This window comes from Ruditapes philippinarum, unplaced genomic scaffold, assembly GCF_026571515.1.
Source record: "Ruditapes philippinarum isolate M1 unplaced genomic scaffold, ASM2657151v2 ctg829_1_1_1_1, whole genome shotgun sequence".
NCBI classification, from domain to species: Eukaryota; Metazoa; Mollusca; class Bivalvia; order Venerida; family Veneridae; genus Ruditapes; species Ruditapes philippinarum.
This window is the reverse complement of record NW_026862014.1, coordinates 43,563-64,581: the sequence shown is the minus strand read 5'-3', so window position 1 is coordinate 64,581 and position 21,019 is coordinate 43,563. Positions and strand designations below refer to the sequence as shown.

Below are 21,019 nucleotides of genomic sequence, written 5' to 3'. Positions count from 1 at the left end.
CCATAACTTTAATCGTTGTATTTTTTTAAGGTAGTGCGATTTCAATGCTTTATTGATTTAGCGTTTTGTTGTCCGAACTTTACAGTTTTAAGTTTTGAATCATAAAATATATGCTTGATATATCGTTCTTTTTTACAGGTAAGTTAGATATTTTATTACTCCAAAAAAGCCTTATAAAGAAGTTAATATTGTTATAAATAAGATTTGATGCATTATTTTATATCTATTTCTTGCTACTTTAAAGATATTACAGTTTGTGATCATTATTTAATATTCGATCAATTAGATTTTGCATGTATGAATATTTCAGTTGAAAGTAGATCTTTTTTAACTTGATATAAAAGTACCATTAGTTTCCGCTGATTATCTTAAAAAGTATTCATTACAAAGTCTTCATGTTTTACATACTTATCGGTCATTACTAGTAGATATTCCCTATCGATTTTGGGGTCACTAGGTCAAAGGTCAGGGTCACAGGGGCCGTAAATGTCAGAATGGTTACCGCTTATTATATTGAAAAGAATTCACCACAGAGACTTCTTATTTCACATATTGATTGGGCATTACAAGTAGTTGTCACCGATTGATTTGTTGGTCACTAGGTCAAAGATCAAGGTCACTGGGGCCTTAAATGTCAGGATGGGTTCCGCTGATTATCTTGAAAACTATACATCACAAAGTTTTCATATTTCACACAGTGGTTGGTCAAGAACAGTAAATGACCACTTTTGATTTCAGGGTAAAAAGGTCATGGACACAGGGGCCTTAAATGTCAGAATGGTTTCCGCTGATTATCTTGAAAACTATTAATCACAAAGTATTCATTTTTCACATATTGATTGTTAATAATAATTAGATGATCCCTATTGATGTTGGGGTCACTAGGTCAAATGTAAAGGTCATATGGGCCTTAAATGATAGAATGGTTTCCGCTGATTATCTTGAAATTAACTCATCACACATGTTTTATATTTCACATAGTGATTGGCCAAATCTAGTAGATCACATCTATTGATTCTGGTCAAAGGTCAGGGTCACAGGGACCCTAAATGTAAGAATGGTTTCCGCTGATTATCTCGCTTACTATTCACGACAAAAGCCTCATATTTCTTACATTAATTGTTCATAGCTAGTAAATGTGGGATCACTGGGTCAAAGGTCAAGGTCACATGGGTCTTAAATGTCAGGAAAGTTTCCTCTGATTATTTTGAAAATTTTATTCATCACAAAGTCTTCATGTTTCACATTGTAATTGGCCATAACTAGTTAATGACCCCTATTAATTTTGGGGTTACTTTGTCAAACGTTAAGGTCACAGCGGCCTTAACTGTCAGAATGGTTTCACTCATAATATTGGTTACTATATATCACATAGTCTTCATATTTCACATACTCATTGGTCGTAACTAGTAGATGACCCCTGTTTATTTTGGGGCCACAAGGTCAAAGGTCAAGGTCACAGGCCCTTAAATGTTATCGCTCATTATCTTGCTTTTTTTTCACAAAGTCTTTATATTTCACATATTGATTGGTTACAACTGGTAAATGACCAAATGACCTCAAATGCTTGTATGGTTTCCCCTCATTATCTAGAAAGCTGTACATCACAAAGTCTTCATATTTTACATACTGATTGGACATACCTAATAGGTTACCCCTATTGATTTTTGTTTCACTAAGTCAAAGGTCGAGGTCAAAGAGGTCCTTAAATGGTAGTATGGTTTGGTAATTTAAAGAAGATGTCCCCTATTGATAGTGGGATCACTATGTCAAAGGTCAAGGTCACAGGGGCCTTGAATGTCAGAACTGTTTCCACTCTTGATAATGAAAACTATGTATCACAAAGTCTTCATAATACACATATTGAAGCAATATGTAGAAGATGTTCCCTATTGATATTGGGATCACTAGTTTACAGGGGCCTTAAATGTAAATATGGTTTCTGCTTATTACCTGGAAAGCTTTTATCACAAAGTCTTCATATTACACATATTTATTAGTCATAATGGGCTCAGTAGTTCAAAGGTCAAGCTCTTTATATTTCACATATTGATTGGTTATAACTAATAGATCTTGTTTTTCTTTTTTCCACAACTGAACACTTCCATGCACCCATTATGACAAGTTTATATAACAAAAATTACCAATAATGTGAGTCGATGGCTAGAAAGGGGGCATATGTGTCGTTCGACAAATCTTGTTTTATCAAGTTTTCAGTAATTAACAATAACTGATCCAACTGGATTGTAGTGTTTACACTACTGGTTGATATACATATCAATGATCAATATCGGCAATATCTGTTTTTAAAATTATTTTTTTTTGTTTCCATAATATGTAAACTCGCGTAAGATAGTCGCCGTATTCTTAAAGATCCTGTATGTTTTGAGATTGATATTGTTACTGTGTGTATACCACACTTGCAAAAATTATATATGTATATATTTATGCAAATAAAACACTTTTCAAACATCAAAGAATATGTAAAATGTGTACAGCAAATATCTGTGCATATTATATTTAATCAATAAAATACATGCATTCATTTCTTATTGGAAAATATGAATAAGAAGTTATAGAAAATAAATGTCTAATTACCTCCCTGTATTTACATCAAATGTTAAATTGGGTAATATCTTTGTAAATAATGCTTATTGGAACTTACAATATTGACAAATCTTAATTTGAGCATCATATTTATGAAATAAAACCATGAAAAAAAATGTGTAACAGGATCTTTAAGTGATTAATATGTATATTTTGCAATATATATGTAAAAGTAAAGTAATATTTAAGAAATATCCTTCAATATTGCTTACTGTGTGGTTCCATTTTGTTTTGCTTTGAAAGCTTTAATTTGAATTGCGTATCTGACTATCATTTCAGTATTCAAACCTGATCTAACATCTGATTACACCCTTGTTGTTGTTTTGGGTGTTTTTTGTGTTTTTTACTTGTTTTTTTTTTCAATCAAAAACTATAATAGAGAAGACAAAACAATATAGTGTTTAGATTTATTTTTGTTTGTTTTTCAATAGGCATGGTGTAATTGACAAATACAGTATTTTCTTAATATCCTCTTGAAGGTTGTGGTAAATCATTTCGGATAAACTCAATATTATTATACCGTTTGTTTTCATCTATCGCAATTACAAATAAATCTAATAATATGTATATATTTCACAGAAAAGATGTCAACCTAACCCAGAAGAGATGACGGAGACCACATACCTTCAAGACGACGGTCAGGTGAAATGAATCAATTGTATTTCCTTATATGACAAAAAAAAAGGTTTGATGTCTACAATTGCGTGTGAAGAAATTTTAAGTAGATTTATCTTCTCCTAACATACGCTGTCCATATATTTATGCGAATACTATTTTGTTTTAAGCAGGGATTTGTTTTATAACGTGACTGCACTGTTACAAAAGACTGTTTAGAGCTTACAAAATTCCATAAAAGCAACACAGTTTTTGGATAAGTTAAAAGAAATTGAAATCAGTTCTTACATTGAAAATCAACTGTTTTATATAGTTACCCAAAGGACCATGTTTTGAAGAGAAGTGTTAACAAATTGCTAGTCTATGACAAATAAAAGTTTTACCATTTGTATATTAATCCCCTTCTAAGAAAGCTGTTACAAAAATATAATAACATAAAATTCTCTGATTTCATGATGGGAAAATTGTACGAGGGGTGTTCGGGAAGTTTAAGAACTTGTGCTGTAGTTTGATAAATAATAGGAATTGAAAAACAAGAAAAACACCATAATATATTTCATTCTTTTACAGCCAGCTGTAAAAATTACAATAAAATACATTAAACAATTAGTAAATTACAAATAAAACAAAACATACACCGAAGCATACACAGAGCACGCTAACATCACGTCAGTGCTAAATATGTTAACGACAAATTTCCCCGATCGTCATATCGATACATTTCTCGACGTTATCTCCATTCACAGCGATACATTTTTCTATGCCTCTTGACCCATTTGTTGTACGTGTCCTCGTACCAGATGTTGTCGAATGACGAACTATTCTCTGGGTTTCAATTTGTAATTCCAACCCGAAATCAAAGCGTCGACCACGTAGCTGTGCTTTCATTTCCGGAAAAACTCGGAAATCCATCGGCGCGAGGTCCGGGCTATAGGGTGGATGCTCGAGCGTCTCGAATAACAGAAGGCTAATTTCATACTGCGTTGACTGTGCAAAGTGGGCGGGGGCGTTGTCCTGGTGAAGAATAATCTGGTCGAGGTCGATCCCGGGACGCTTCTTCCGTATAGCCTGGACGAGATCCCGCCTGAGAACCTGAAATCATAAAATGATTAAGTTAGCTATGAAATCCTATTAAAATAATTCAATATATTGTTTTTCATTTATTTCATTAATTTTATCTTATATTATATCATTTATGAGTGTCTATAATTACCTTTGAGTAATAATTGGCGGTCACAGTCTGTCCTTCCGGGATACGGTGCTGTAATAACTTCCCCGCCTGTCCAAGAAAAACACGAACATGTGTTATCCGCCACTTTTCTGCACCCGCGCTTTTTGGAGGAGAACTTCCGGGGGTTTTCCAGACAGATGATTCCTGTTTCGCCTCGGGATCATAGTGGAACAACCAAGTTTCGTCCGTAGTGATGATGCGATTTAAAAATGACAACCCCTCTCCTTCGACGCGTCGCACGAATACTCGAGAACAGTGTAATGTGCGTTCCCGCTCGTCGTTCTTCAAAAGTCTTGGGACCCACATGGCGCTTACTTTCGACATATTGTTTTCTTTTAGGCAATCGTGGACGGTGGACACAGATATACCAAGTTCACTTGACATTTCTCGCACAATGCGTCGTCGATCTTCCTTTATCAGTTGCCGAACCTTGTCTTTTACTCCAGTTTTCACCATCGATGGTCGACCGCATCGCTTGTCATCCTGAGTCTATTGACTCTCTTCCGTTTCGGAACATGTCTTGGCATCTAAATACCAGCGATCTACAGCATTTCATTGTTGTACTTATGCTTGAATCATTTTATACGTCTCCGTTGGTGTCTCTTCTATTCCTACACCAAACTTGATGATTGCCCTGACTTCAACGTCGCCTATTGACGTCATTTTTTCTCTTGATTTGTGTAAGCACCAGTGATGTTAAAACCGTTGTATTTCAAACAATTGTAACGATTTACGAGTAGAATTTTCAGAAAATGACGTTGACGTTGTATTCAACGCTCGAGCTCTTTCCTGACGTTATCCATTGTAATATAAGAAAATTATTATCAAGGTACCATTTACTTAAATGCGATAAAATCGAAGTGCTCCGGGTATGCGTTATGCGGTTCCTATAGAAACAAGTTTGTGAAATATGGATAAAAAAGCACCATTAAGGGTAACAAATACAGCAAAAGTCTTTAGTTTTGTGTGAGGTTAGGTATTCGCATATGCCGTCATAAGATATAAAACGTTTGATTGTTTACACTTGAATTATGTTTGTTGATAGTTCGCACCTTTTTCTGTTGATTGGGAATATTTATACATATATTATATTACAACATGGGCAGTAAAAATACTGCAGAAGAACCATTGTTAAAGATATGATTTGCCTCTAAGATTAGATGAGAATGTTCTATTTAGATCTTGTAGATTTCAGATATTGAAGATCAGCATGCTTATGTTATTTTTTTTTAAATATTCGCAAGTTTCATTTTTATGAAATACTTTAGTCTGATCATTGTAAGAGTTTCAATGCTTATGGGACTTTTAAAGTAACTGTTTGTTTTTAAGAAACATGAGGTCATCTTCCACCAGGATAGATACAAAGTAGCCACGACCTGTCGATATGATATGATATCTGATTAATATGCTTTATTTTACATTTTCGATCATTATAATATTGGAAATTCAATGCTGCAACTGTTCCCTGACAAAAATTATATGTTTAATATGTCTAAAACATATTTATTTGTTTTGTTTTTTAATTTAAAGGACAAGCAAAGGGAAAATTACGGTCTGGTTGGAACACAAGGACCAGAAAACGATCAAAGCAGTTGTGGATGTTTTATTCTGAAATGTTTAAGGAGACTGATCAGATGTTGTGAGTAAATGAATATTAAAGCACTTAATATATATCAAAATTTGGTAAATCCAGGGTATCTAAGTAAAGTGATCTTTCCTTTACTATAAAAGTATGTGTCTTCACACGCACACACACACACGCACGCACACACGCACGCACGCGCGCGCACGCACGCACGCACACACACAAATTCAAAACAAAACGAAAGCAATGAAAAAATGCCTGTATCTTACTTTGTTTTACTTCAAAAGCTATGGCCTTTCAATGCAATTGTTCGTGAAGTTATATTTCTCTTCACACATAATCGTTTGTATTTTTTTAGTGAAACCTACAATGTTAGCCTTAGTATATTTTTTCATGGCTCAATATCTTCATTAAAGGTTTAACGACCTTTTCTAACAATGTATTTAATGTGTGTGATATTTGTTTATCTCTCCTTGCTGTTCAAATGTCATCAACAAATAGAGCATCTTAACCATTATTATCAATATTGTTCATTTTTAAAGTATGCAGGACAATCTGTTGGTTGCTCTCCTTTTTCAATTGCTGCTGCTGCCCCCGCTGCTACAAAGGGAATGTCCAGATTTTTATACCAGTACAAACACCGACGACTTTTGGATTTTCCTCTGCCATCTCTAGATTGTGCAAAGAAATATCTTATAAATGTCAATTATGCTATGATGTTGCAATGTTACACGAAGCGTTACCGCTCGTTGTTGTATGCCAGATATCTTCAAGGTTCGAGCCGGACATTGATTTTGCACTTAATGATATTAAATGTAAGTAGTGTAAATTTATGACAAAGTTTAATGATTCGGAAAATGTTTGTTAAGTGGATATTTTAAATGAAAAATAATCATATAAAGTAAAGTTGAAAATAAACCGAACCTAAGAAGTTCTGTTTTCTGTTCATTGAAACCTTTATGAATTCAGTATCAAAAAATTAGTTAAAACAAATACATACAATTAACTTAATGTTGTTGTTATCGATATGAGGTTATTATTCTACTACTAAGGCGCTCTCTGTAGACATCATATGTGTTTATACAAATGTACTTTATTGTTGTCAAAAGCATTTCATGCAAACCATGCTTATTTTTCACTTAAACAAACGTTAATATATCTAACTGATTTATTTCAGGGAAAAAACCTTTCGTTGTCCTCCTTCTTCATTGTGGTTTAGAAAGTTCCTTACCTACATTACCAACAGCTTCGAAACTAGGAAATATGGAAAAATATCAAAATATTGAATTCATTGACGTCGCTTACAATATTGATTCAGAACTGTATCCATGTAAAACGAATAAAACTGCGAGAAGTCAATTGCAAACATTTTTTAAAATAAATGTTAAAGCCTGACATATTCAGTTGAAAATGTTTCAAAAGTTTTAAGATACTGAAAAAGTATGAACCGGCTCAGTCTCTATTATATTTATATAAACTTTTATCAGAAAAAAACTAGAGACGACGATTCATATTGTTTAACTGGCATAATTATAGCAGAATTTAAACAAAAATTGAAATATTATTTCATTTTATTAAAGAAAAGTTTATTCACCTTTCCAGTATTTACATTTTATGTAAAATGGCTTACTTGTTATCCAATTGCTACACTGAGATAATATAAAGTCACTTATTGACCTGGTTTGCACAAAAGAACACGTGGTCACGTTTGTGATACTGTTTGTGAGCAGTTGATCTAGCAATGAATGGAAAACGTTTGGCAAATTGTTCCGCTACGAAAAACCGGAAAGGTCTATTCCGTTTAAAACTAAAAAAAGAATCGCATCTTATTCCGACGTACATTTGTTGAATGGTTTAAAAATAAGTGGTTTACATCCATTAAACTTATAAGTGCATGTAAGCATAAAATATCATCATATCGATGTTTTTTTAATATTTATCATTGATTTCTAATAAAAATATGTAAATAAACATTCAATTTTCTTAATTTTAACATGGTTGTTTCCGAACATGTCCAACTTGGATCAGGTTAGAGCATTAAGACTTCACAACTGTTGTCACAGTGAACTCCTGAAACGTTAAAAAACGTAAAAATGACTTGTTTTAATCAGACACTATCAACAATATCTGTCATTGTAGTTTCCAGGGTTTGTTAAAGTCACATGACTTGTTTTGTACTCATTCGGTGATTCGCACAACATAATTTTTATATAGATATGTTTACGCTTCAAACCAAAAATATATAGAATGTAAACAGAAATTCAAGATATCACTTTAACATAGACACTTTAACGTGAGTTGAATGCATAAGTTTATTTAATATTATGATCATTAATATGTCTCCCTTTATACGTCAGAGGATTTCATATCCGTCAAACTTTCAGTGTTATAAACAATTGAATAACTTTAAATTGTTAATAAGATTCATCAAGTTTCCTATAAGGCACATTATGTCCTAGAAACCTTACACTTTATATCTTAAGAAAGGGAAAACATGAGTTCAATAACATTTAAATAAAGATATTAGAGCATGTTAGATGCTATCATCTGGGGAAAGACGTGCGAAATGTAAATATTATTTCTAATAAATGTAGTTAAATATACATATAAGTTTAAAGTAAATTGACTTCAGTACAAAATTCTGTGTATCATTTATTGTTTTAATTGCATTTGGGGACAGAAAGAAACACTTGACTTCTGTTAACAAGACAAGTTCCAAAATTATCATATTCTACGACTTTGAATGGTCACGTTTTTTTTTTATAAACGGTGCACTTGTCTGTCTTGTTATCAGTATACATGCTTAAGACTGGTTTAAGCCATCGGTATCTTGAAATACAAATGTCATTTTATTTCGATCAATATAGTGTGTAACAGGACAAAGCTATACAATATTGAATCAATCCGACAGTTGCATACTACTGTGTTAACGTTATTCAACATAGTGTTTTTCTTAAGAAAGAGATAACACGGTATCGGACCGGTATGGTATTTTCGGTCTTCACACAATCGGTGGAGATTCCCAGTGGTAAGAAAAATTCGATTTCACAGCTCATATTATACTACTTTGACCTGGAATGATTTTATATATTGAAATGTTTACAGGTTTCAAGAAACAGATTGAATTTGATGTATTTATTGTAAAGAAAACCTCTTTGGTTGAATTTTTTCCCCAAGTACAAACAATTTAGCTTCTTTATAAGTCTTGTCCAAAGTCCAAAAATAAAAAGAAATATGAATCGACAGTATTCTCAAAACTCTCATAAACAAATTTTAGTGAGAAAATTTAGAGAGAAATGGAAATAATAAATACATTGACAAACATGGCCTGTAAATGCAAAACTTCAACACACTAGTGTGTGATGTGTATTAAGTTAGTTTCTAATTCCTTAATCCGTTTTAAATTAAGGAGTAACGAACCAGTTCCTTATTCCTTTTTTTAAAGTTGCCTATTCCTTATTCGAACTACTTACTTATTCCATATTCGGAAAAAGAATAAGGATTAGTGAACTTACTTTATATACATTATTGTGTGTGTGTGTGTTTGTGTTTGTCAAGGTTCAAAACCCTCACGATTAAAGTTTTGCATAATTATGGGACTAAATATCATAACAAATATCGCAGAAATGTACAACGGTCGCGACAACTCAGTTATTTATGAATTGTGTCTCCATACTAACCTCGTTGAAGTTAACTAGACTTAATAACTATATGCCCCTTTCGATCTCAGGAAACATAAGTGATATTAAGTTACACGTGATATATCAATCAAATATTACAACGCAACTGTGTGAGTTAAATAGTATTACACCGATAGGTAGTTTGAAGTAATTATTTTAATTTCATTCAAAATGTCTTCAGAAAACTTTATATCTCCATTTTCCTTTTTTATTATAGTGGATAAAGCTTTCACGAGTATCTGAGTAACCAGTAGAAATATTAACTTGAAAATATCAAAGTACTATCGCTATGTACTTTGAGTTTTTTTGTTTGATACCTCTGATAGGAATCTTAATCAAATTAGCTGCAGAAGACATTTTGTCGTAGTTATCTCCCTTTTTTCTTACAAACAAATGGTTGGAAGATGATTATACATTCTAAGGAAGGCAACTATGGTAATTATTATTGGTACACAGATGAAAACCATACAGTCAAATTTGATCTCAGAGAATCTAATTTTCAAATAGTTAAATTAAAGGTGTCGGTGGTGGTATGAATGAAGGTTACTTTTACTTATAGAAAGAGAAGTGACCTTTTAACTAATTAACATTTTGCTGCTCCCCGTTGGTTCTTTAAAACACATGTGTCACTGTGCATAGTATATTAAGTAGCTGTTTGTATTTTTTGCGACAAATAGTTGTGTCTGAGAGATAAAGTTTTAGAGAAGACAATAAGATTCCACACTGAAAACAAGTCGAAAATTAGTTTTCATTTCTACTTTCATTTTTGACAATTAGAATTGTTTTATAATAATAAAAGTTGTCATAGTTCAGAACTGTTGACTATTTAAAGGAGAAGATGTGTACGCGGCCGGAAAGTTCAGTCGGTAGAAACGCAGAACGGTATGCCGAGGGTGCCGGGTTTGAGTCCCGATCAGGCTGCACATTTTTCTCACCCTGTGACATTTTGCGCCCAACGTTGGGTCATGACTGAAAAAAGCTTACATTGCTCTGTAACCCTGAGAAGTTTGAGGACGAATTTTAGTAGAGTGGGGGAGTATGCTACGGTTCAGAACTGTTCACTATTTAGGGGAGGAGATGTGTAAGCGGTCTGATAGCTAAGTCAGTAGAGCCGCAGAACGGTATTCCAAGGATCCCAGGCTTGATTCCCTGTCAGGCTGCATATTTTTCTCATCTTTCGTTTATTTTGGTCTTTGTCCTATTATGGTTCCCATATAAGTGCGAAAAACACCAGTCTAAGCTTCCGTTTTCAATCAGAATTTTTGGCTTTTGTCGTTATCTTGCAATTCGAAAAATTGCGATGTTTCAGTTCAGTACTTCAGACGTAAGTTTTCAAAACCATTACTATCAAGCAGGTACTCGCGTTACCGTAAAGCATGCTTTGCCAGCAAGCTCTTCGAGCTCGCTAATAATGATAATAATAATAATAATAATAATGGATTCGACTTTCCAGTTAAGAATTATGACATAAATCTTTTTAACTGTCTGTTATCCAATATTATTAAGGAGCAATTTTATAATAAAAGCGTCTGTTTGTGTTTTTTTTAAAGATGATAAGTAATTGTAATTACCCATTTATACTCATATGTGTGGCATTGCTTCTGGGTGTGAATTAGTTTGTTTTGTACTTTAATAAGTTTATTATGTGTATAATGTAAATATCAATTGATCAATTAAGAATCAATCAATGCAACAAGACAACCTAGAGACTTTATATTTCGTCGTTAGAAAACTAGAATACGGTAAAATTTATAGGTGAAATGTGATTCATTATTATTTGATTCATACACATAACTTGTAAAATATATTATCGGTTTTTTGTTTATACTTCTGTTGTATTTTACCTTAGTTCAGCTATATGAAGGGAAACAGGCATGCCGCTTACCTAAACAAGATGTTGTCTCGTCGGCAGCCTTCGCAGAACTGGTTTTAGCGTACTACTATCTGGGAACTCTCAGTCCTGCAAAACCATTACGCATGCGCGTGCTGTCCGGTGGGTCTTGGAACACTAAATTATTCTCTTCATTCACAACACTTCTTTAATCTTAACGGACTTTGCATTGAGTTACAAAAAATCTTTAAAATACTCACAACGTTTTATTGTTGGATTTTATTCACCTGTCAATTGCATACTGATTATACGGCAAATGTGTACACAATATATTGATCTTCGATAGAATTTCGGTAAATTCCGTGAGATGTACGCAAATTCAATTTTTGTCTATGGAATAACTACACTGTGTATTAAAGCATAATAGGGTAAACTACCGGTTTACATTTTTAAAATGTACTACGTTTTTTAAGATCGAAACCGCGTAGGTTCAAGATTTTTTCATATTTATTTGTTAAAATGTTTAGCGCTTATTTTGGCACAGTTTATACTCTTTTTAAATAACAAGGTTAAAAAATTAAAATTAAAACTTCATTTGGATTAAGGTAAAAATATGTAATTTTAATGCCGTATAACATAGTAAGAATCGAAACAAAACAATGTTACTAAGTTGCTTCATTGCTCAGTTGAAATTTTGAAAGCACTCGGCAATTTCCATTAAAATATACTGCAAAAAGGAAAGAGTATTTCATAAAACAGTGGCAACAGTAGCGATCGAACCTCAGACCTATCAAATGTTGGGATTATGCTATTGCAGATGTGACGACGAACTATAAATTCAACTGGCCTGACTATCGAAAACATTTGTCATATACTCCATATTAATTCTAGTAAGCTACACGGACAGAACCGAAATCAAATCGAATATTTAAATGATTGCGATTATATATTAATAATTGACAGGTCGCTAAAATCATACTATATTACCTGTGTAGTATTGATTATTGATTGTTTACGTTTCTTTTTGATGTTTTGGGTAACATAGGAGACAAATTAGAATTGTTTTAATCAGCTGTGTGCTAGGGTTATTTATGTCACTTATGTAAATGTTTTGTTCTTGTTCAAAGGACCCGTCTTATGTTTACAACACGGAATGTTAAAGAAATCTCAAACATTTGTATTGTTCACAATTATCCACCATTAGTGAATTGAAGTAGATAATTGCAATGTACAACTAAACATATTTGTTTAGTTCATTTGTATTCTTATTATTTCTAAAGTCGCAACGGTATATAGTACGTAAAAATGTGAAAGTCAACATCAATATTCATTTTGACCTAACTGCATACAATTTGATAACCTATTTCACATGAAATATAAATAACTAACATGGCAGAGGGATATTTCTGCAATATACCTGTGACAATCAATTTGTAAAAAGAACAGGGAATTCTTTTTTTCTATTTAAAAAAAAATTATATGTTATTTTCAACATGCTAAATGTTATCGGGTGATCATAGTCAATCCTTTGAAATACAAAGTCAATTCCGTTAAACTTGACAAAACATAACATTATGTCAACGGGTCATGGATAAGTTATTATATTAAAGTTTATGTATAATGCATTTAACGTTTACAATTTAAACAAACTGTGGCCTGAATTGTATGTCTATAATGTTCAAATCAAAATCTTGACGCTATTGAAAATGAATAATAGACCAAAGTCGTGAGGTACTGGTTTAAACCATTGAGCTAGAATTCATATTGGTTTATATTCATCTGCTAATTTGACAAAAAAGTGTTACAATTTTGTCCGCTTAATATTCATACAACATCAGTGTTAGTCATTGTTCGTAACGAACAAAGAAAACGGGCAATGTAAAAAATGAATTAAACCAAAAGAATTAATAGTTACAACCAAGGATTTTTTTCAAATCAACAAATAAGGTCTGTTATAGATATACCTCTCTACTTTTGCTCAGCATTATAAGTTAAGTTTATGTTATCACAAGTATAAAACAGATTTCTTCCAAAGTTTGTAAAATCTGATTCAACAATGTTTTGAGAGGCCCTAACATGAATCCATGTTACAAATAGTCTAGGTAGCATGGAAAGCATGCACGCTAATATTTTCATGATTTTTATGGGGTGTTCAATCACGGCGACATAACAGGCTTATTGATATTCAGTGTTTTAAATTTCGACCATCTGTCACTTTTATATGGCGAATGCAAACATTAGGCGGCATTTGAAAGAAGCAGAGTTATTGAGGGATGTAGGTATGTTGCAGCAGTGGGTCACCTTCGGCCAGGTTTGTGCTACGCTTTGTGTACACGGCACCGTCATCACCAGAGGTGGGGAGAGATACCGGCTACATGGTATACCCACCAGAAGGCATGCTGGAGGACCATGCTCATACTACGGGGGTCCGTGTTCTACGCAGATGGTATGTGGAATGCTGCATGAAGATAATTTGCGAACGAGAAGACCTTGCATACGTATCCCCTTGACGCGTCGACATCGCAAGGCCCGTTTGAAATGGACCAAGTAACATACGCGGTAGAACATGCAACCCTTGAGACACGTTCTGTTTACTTATGAGTCAAGGTTCTACCTAGACTTGACAGATAGGCGTGCTATAGTCTGGAGAAGACAAGGTAAACAGTTATAGGCTGCAAGTATTGCTGAACATAGCCGCTACCAAGGTAGGTCAGTGATGGTGTGGGGAGGCATCAGCTGGGATTGACAAACCGACCAGGTTGTGCTAAATAGAGGCACATTGACAAGTAAATGATACATAGACGACATCTTAGACAACCAGGTAAGGTTTTGTGCTGTAGTAGTTGGCGATCAAGTTATTCTAATGTACGATTATGTTCGCTTCCATAGGACCAGGGTGGTCCAGAACTACCTAGGGAGGGAGTCTATTGAGAGCATGAACTGGCCAGCTCGCTCACCTGATTTAAATCAAATATAACACGTGTGGAAGTGTGCTGAAGGTTAAAAATTCAGCTCGTTAGCTGCAAACTGAGCTTAGAGTCATGTTGGTCCACGAATGGGCAGCCATATCCGTAAAAAAGATCAGAAACCTAATAGCGAGTATGAGAAGGTGCTGCAAAACTGTCATTGATAGACACAGGTCACACACACGGTATTAAGTATTAAACTGTAAACAAAAGATAACAAATTTGAAAAGCATGCTGCATGTTTTGAAATATTCAAAGAGGGGGTCATTCTCTTCTCTAGCACAAAAACTCATTTATAGGTTTGAATTCGTCCTTCAGGGGTAAATCAACTGTTAAAACCTTTGGTACGGTGTTGACAAAATTATCCAAAAATATATTCTCATTCAAATATATGGTGCTTTGCAAAGTTGGGAAAGTACATCCAGTGTTATTATTTTTGAACGTTGAAATAAAAGACAAAGAATCTTATGACAAATTTAAGCAAACCAAAAATTAAGAAAAGAAAAAAAAAAGGTAAACACAAACGTAAACGGCCAAAATTATTGTCAGAACAAGAGTTCACTCAGTTGTTGGCGGCAAATTACCAAAAGAATTATTATCATAGTAATAAAATTTGGCAGAGTCATGACCTTTCTCTATTTGATGAAGTTTAAAAATCAAGTTACCGATAAGAGTTTATCAAATATATATGAATGAATGACATTTACCTTGAACCAAGCGACATCAACCGCCACCCAATCTTGAAGGACCACATAAGGTATATTAGACATTGGCAAACAAGCAACTATGCAAATGTGTTTTAAAATATATTGTAAGCAAATGTTTTTATGACCGTGTGACTCCTGTCACTGGACAATCAAAGGAATATTCCTTCTAAATAATATTAAAAGAACAACAAAAGTCAATATTTAAAGGCTGTATAAGCAACTGTGTAGATTTTTTTTGCACCTTTGACCTTCCAACCTGGTCAATATTTCCGGTTCACAAATGTATTCCTTTAATTTTGTTTTTGTATTAAGTTTTGTTTAGTTGTACCACAACTCAACCTTTTGTACAATTGTTCATTATAATTTTGCTTTAGATAATTTAAAATTACTTAACTATAATTCATGCAGAGTTATGAGATAAAATTATACTAAACTGAGCTTAATTTTATTTTTTATAAAACGAAGAGTTAAATGCGAAGTGAGTTTATTTACGAAATTCCAAATTATTAATAAATATATGCATAAATTTTATAAAAAATGAAGCTTGATTGAACTAAGAAACCAAACATAAAACTTAATATATACTATTATACTGCCCTGATTGAACATTTTATGTTGGTTTTGCAGTTGAATAATTTTTTCTTTTAGATTTAAACAGTAAATGACTTTGCGTTGGCGTATTCTGTTACGCATTGTGAAACGCAACGTACCAGATTTCCATATAAAGAAAAATACAAACATGAAGACATCCATTTTTATGACGTGAACGAATTTAATATATTCTACATTTACAATCAAATTACTAGAAATTCACACTTTAGATGAGGAAAATGTATAAAATAACAGGCGTAAATATAATGCACTTCTTTTACATGTTTAAATTACAGTATCAGCAATAAGCATGGTAAACTGGGTAATGTTTCTTTTTCAAATGTTGTGTATTAAACACACTCGTTAAATGAGATAATTTTCAGTAAATAATTGTATGTGCAGTTAAACTAACTTGATAGCAAGTTCGTCTCGTGGTTGGATTTAAATCAGTCATACTTTCCTAAGTGCTTGCACAATCAAACAATTATCAAAAAGTAGTGTGAAGCAATGAAGTTTTTAATCTACGACAAATTGCATACCTGGTGTCTTACGAAGATTAAGGTAAAACGCGTCACTTTGCGAACTTTCGAGTAGCGTCTTGAAAATTGGCAGGCAAAAAATTTACAATTTTTCTAATTGGACTCCATTTATTTTATTCCAATAGTTTCAGCCAATGTTTGTACACATGACATCAAAGATGACCATCAAAGCCCGTTTTGAACATGACATCGTTGCGTAACCTTGGCAACTGTTACGGGTATTTCAACGCCATTGGCGGACAAAATATCTTAAATCCTACAGCATTCGACGATATTTATTTTTTCCTTTAAGCTTATATAAATTTTATTGTTTTACGCCAAAAATTTTATGCAGATACTTTTGAGACTTCAAAGTGCAGCAATAATGTTCACATTATCAGGAAAATTGTTCTACAGTTTTACTTATACATATAAAACAACAATGTTCTATTGCAAATTCTTAAAATCTAAAATGAGACCTGACGATGAAAAAGCATATCTATATTTAAAATCTTAGCCTAGGATTTAGGCGTTGATATTTTGCTTATTCGCTTAATATTTATGCGTTGATTTTTTGCTTATTCGCTTAAAATACGCGTCATTTCCTACGAGCACGTCACAATTTCTGATTGATAAATACTCGATTTAAAGACTGGAACCAAGGCTAGTAAAGTCTAAATACAGGTACATTTCAATATAACGTGTTACTTGAGCAAAAAGAGACTGTCAGCAGTGTACAAAATTTGCAAGATATGTAACAAAAATTGTCTAATTAACTATCATGGGCTTGGTTGAAGTGCAATATTATCGCATTTCCATTTTGTGACGTTTATGTTTGCTAAAAAAATGTACGAAAAACAAACGAATATTTTTTCATGTTTTTAAGCATGATTAATAACTTTATAAGGAATCGTGAAAAGACGCATGTAAAGAAAATGACGTCAGGCGTTCAACGGCAACACATACGCTGCGCAAACAAATGCAGCTGAGAGTTATCATTGCAGTGTACCTTTTTTATATTGTAATACAATAAGATTAATAACTTTGAATCGAAAAATATGCCATAAGGAACAAAAATCAACTATATATGTTTATGCAAATTTAGAAATTTACGGATATTCAATCATAAATTAATACGTAGTCTACAAGAAATTCTGCAAATCTATACATTTTGCATTACCCACACTATGCGTGATATACTGTGAGTGATATGTATTTCATTTCACCTATTAAAAACCAGAATTTGAATGTCACTTGTTATCAAAAATTATTGCAACAATTTGACAGAGTAAAATAATAAATAATTGGCGAAATATTGACAAATTAAAATATACGGTTCGTAAATGAAATTTAATCAATTATATTAGGGTGAAGCAACAGTCATGTTTGAAACGTTAGCTCAGTGGGTGTTGGATAACAGATGTAGCACGTTCGATTCTACATGTAAATAAACATCTTTAATATTAATTCTCTCGTTTTGGTTATCATTTTAGAACATCATAATGTTAAAAATAAGAATAACGATTAATTGACAATTGACCATAAACGCGTTATTAAAAACATTACTATCATATCGGCCTTTGCAAATATTCATTATTCACTGTATAGCCAAATTTATGGTAGAGTTTATTTTGAACAGGAAAATTAAGAAACAGTACTTTAAACATGAAATATAATGAAACGCTATAAATACACGTCTGCGGATATTTAGCAGAACATATACGCGAACCGGCGGTCCTGAGCTAAATACTGCACAAAGGAGTGTTGCGTTGTCAATCTTTATACATTCAATATATAGTGTCCTGTTTTTGTCTGTACATGCTACGGGCACTGTAGAGGATCTGTCGATGTTTTATATGTTCTGTTCACCGACCATTTAATCAGTATGCAACTGACATGTTAATAAAACCTCTCTGTTTTATATACAAACTTTGCATTTATAAGAATAAAAAAATCATATTTTGGTAATATCTGACCGTGTTATTAAAAATAATACAAATTTTAGTAAATACGAACTTCATACAAAGTGCCCATATATTACGAGTGTACGGATCACGATATATTAGTCATATACGTATTGCATAATATACGGCCCCGTACATCTAAGTATTCAGTTTCACTTATTTTTACCTGTCTATATATAATATACGTAATTCCGTACCCTTCATTGTATCTATATATATTAAAGGACGTTTAAAGAAAAAAATCAAAATTTTATTTCAGGATTTTTTTAATAAGTCGGTTTTAAGCTGAAATTTGCGGCTAAACTGAACGTCAAATTTTACACAAAATTTACAGTATTCTTTCCATTTTTTCACACATGTTTTGGCGTAAAACAATAAGTTTTATATCAGCTTAAAGGAAAAAATAACTTCCGTCGAATGCTTTAGAATTTTAGATATTTTTTTCCGCCAATGACGTTGAAATACCCGTAACAGTTGCCAAGGATACGCAACGACGTCATGTTCAAAAACGGGCTTTGATGGTCAACTGTGACGTCGTGTGTACAAAAACTGGCTAAAAATATTGGAATAAAATCAACGGAATTAAATCAGAAATATGGTCAACTTTAGCAATGCCAATTTTTAAGACGCTACTCGAAAGTGCCGCGTTCTACCTTAAAATAGGTTTGCGAATGGTTATCCAATGATGCGTCGTAAGACTTGTATAAAGAAAGAACGAATAAGTCCTCCTAATCTTCTTAAAGGATTTATGTGTTCAGATACAGATGTCCCGTAGAAGCTTTCAAAAAATGCCTGTAATTGAAATTTTGCAGAATCATTCATCTCACATTTGTATAATTTTGAGTCCATGTTGTAAGCGACATCAATGAACTCAACATTATGATACCTGTTAATGTTGACTAGTCTAATAGATGTCGATACATTTGTCAAGGAACTTTTTAAGCCAGTATGGAGAAGAAGAACAGCGAACCTTTCACCTGAAACGATTGTAATTTTTGAACGTGTTTGGTATAACAGTGCAAACATTGCTTACCTGCATTTAGTTATGTGAAATTAAGTAATAAAGTAACTATCAAATACAAACAAAAACAAAATACACATATGATGCCAATATAGATATAAAATACAAACAAAAACAAACAAACATTTGTTTTCAACATAAATCGTAATTTTGATAGTAATTTTAGATAAAATATGAGCGTCTAATTGCCCAATTGATGAAGTTTGTGGTGAGTACCTATGTCCGTTAGGGTGTTTTTATGTTCTTCGACAAGAAATGTAATCATAAAGATGTTGTTTCAGCCTTGCCTTTTCATTTGTTTAATTATCCCGTCGTGCTTCCCTAAAACTGTTTTTATCTTTTTTTGGATTGATGGAGTTTGAGGTTGTTTATTACTTTTAGCCGTAAAGCTTTTTGTCGGAGGAACGTTTCATTTTGGTCAACATGGTCAAGGGTCACCGATGTGAAAAGTTTTTTTCAACATCTCTGCTTGCAAAGAATATATTCATGTATTGAAAACAATTAATATGTCATAAAGAACTTACATGTAACTCTATTTATTGCTAAGTCAATGTCCGGCTCTAACCTGGAAGATACCTGGCACACAACAACGACCGGATACTCCTCAGATAGTTCTCCGATATCATAGCAAAGTGTGCATGTAAATGAGATATCTTTACATAAGCTTTGGATTGCTGAAGAGAAATCTTTTGTGGTCCTGGTTACTATTGGTATGAGAATTTGTACATTCCTTCGGATGTAAAATAATGGTCCAACAATTGGGATAGCTTAAATTGAAATTGTTAAAATTTTAAAATAGATTCTGTATTTTAAATATTCTTAAGATTGGATAATAACATACATTTTAATATGCTAAGGATTTTAAAGACATTATATTGTAAATAACAATAACTAAGAAATCTATATAATTTGTTAAAAACTTATATACTAATATATCGTATAAGATACATTTACATGTTTTCCAACTATCTTATAATGGATAGTGAGTTTAAAACCTTCACAACAATTTTTGAAGGGATTATCTATAATGATATTATAATATATTTGATTAAAATATATTTTCAATGTTCAAGTACTTCAAAATAGAAAGGTTGATATGAAACACTAATATTCATATACTCACACTGCACAACACATTTTAGGATACAGACAACTATTCTTATTCCTGTGATCATTATCTTCAATGATTTTCTGATGCAAGTAATCCGTTATTCCGAAGAAATTTTCTAACTGTGACCTTTTTGATCTTTGTGCAGTCGCTAAATTCCGGCAAATGTTTCATTGGCTGTCCTACAAAGTGTTAAAGATATGAAGCTTATAAATACTTCATTATGAAGTTTAAAGTAAGGCAAGATTTCGTAGGAAATATTTCACATCTATTGTTGTTCCCGCTCCCACAATTTATTACCATTCATTTTCAAATGAGTACTGTATGCAGTATCAGTACAAGATTATGTTTAAAGTGTCTTCTAACCACCATAAGAAGACAGTTTGCAAGAATGGGCAAGGGATTCGTTGTTGTTTTTCGGAGCGAACTTCGAGCTCTTAAAGAAGCCACTTTTGAAGAAATTACGAGTAATGACGATAAAGTGTAATGAATATATACTAAATAAAAACCATTTAATGATAAATCGATGTATTTAAAAGTATATATATATGTATTCTTGTTGAAAATATAAAACTTTAGAAAACATTTCAATTTT

General features: G+C 32.7%; 2 protein-coding genes across 2 annotated transcripts; one reads left to right on the top strand and one right to left on the bottom strand.

Annotated features, from left to right (window-relative positions):
• Nucleotides 1–51: 51 nt before the first annotated feature.
• LOC132717664 (uncharacterized) lies at nt 52–7,806 on the top strand. Its single transcript, XM_060701185.1, has 5 exons — nt 52–138; nt 3,187–3,249; nt 5,984–6,092; nt 6,581–6,853; nt 7,216–7,806. The coding sequence occupies exons 2-5, from the start codon at nt 3,214–3,216 to the stop codon at nt 7,431–7,433; spliced, it is 636 nt and encodes a 211-aa protein (XP_060557168.1). The 5' UTR covers nt 52–138; nt 3,187–3,213; the 3' UTR covers nt 7,434–7,806.
• An 11,049-nt stretch (nt 7,807–18,855) lies between these two features.
• LOC132717663 (uncharacterized) lies at nt 18,856–20,601 on the bottom strand. The gene is made up of 3 exons (XM_060701184.1): nt 20,440–20,601; nt 19,841–20,083; nt 18,856–19,272 (listed from the first exon to the last, which is right to left on the bottom strand). The coding sequence occupies exons 1-3, from the start codon at nt 20,489–20,491 to the stop codon at nt 18,971–18,973; spliced, it is 597 nt and encodes a 198-aa protein (XP_060557167.1). The 5' UTR covers nt 20,492–20,601; the 3' UTR covers nt 18,856–18,970.
• Nucleotides 20,602–21,019: the final 418 nt, after the last annotated feature.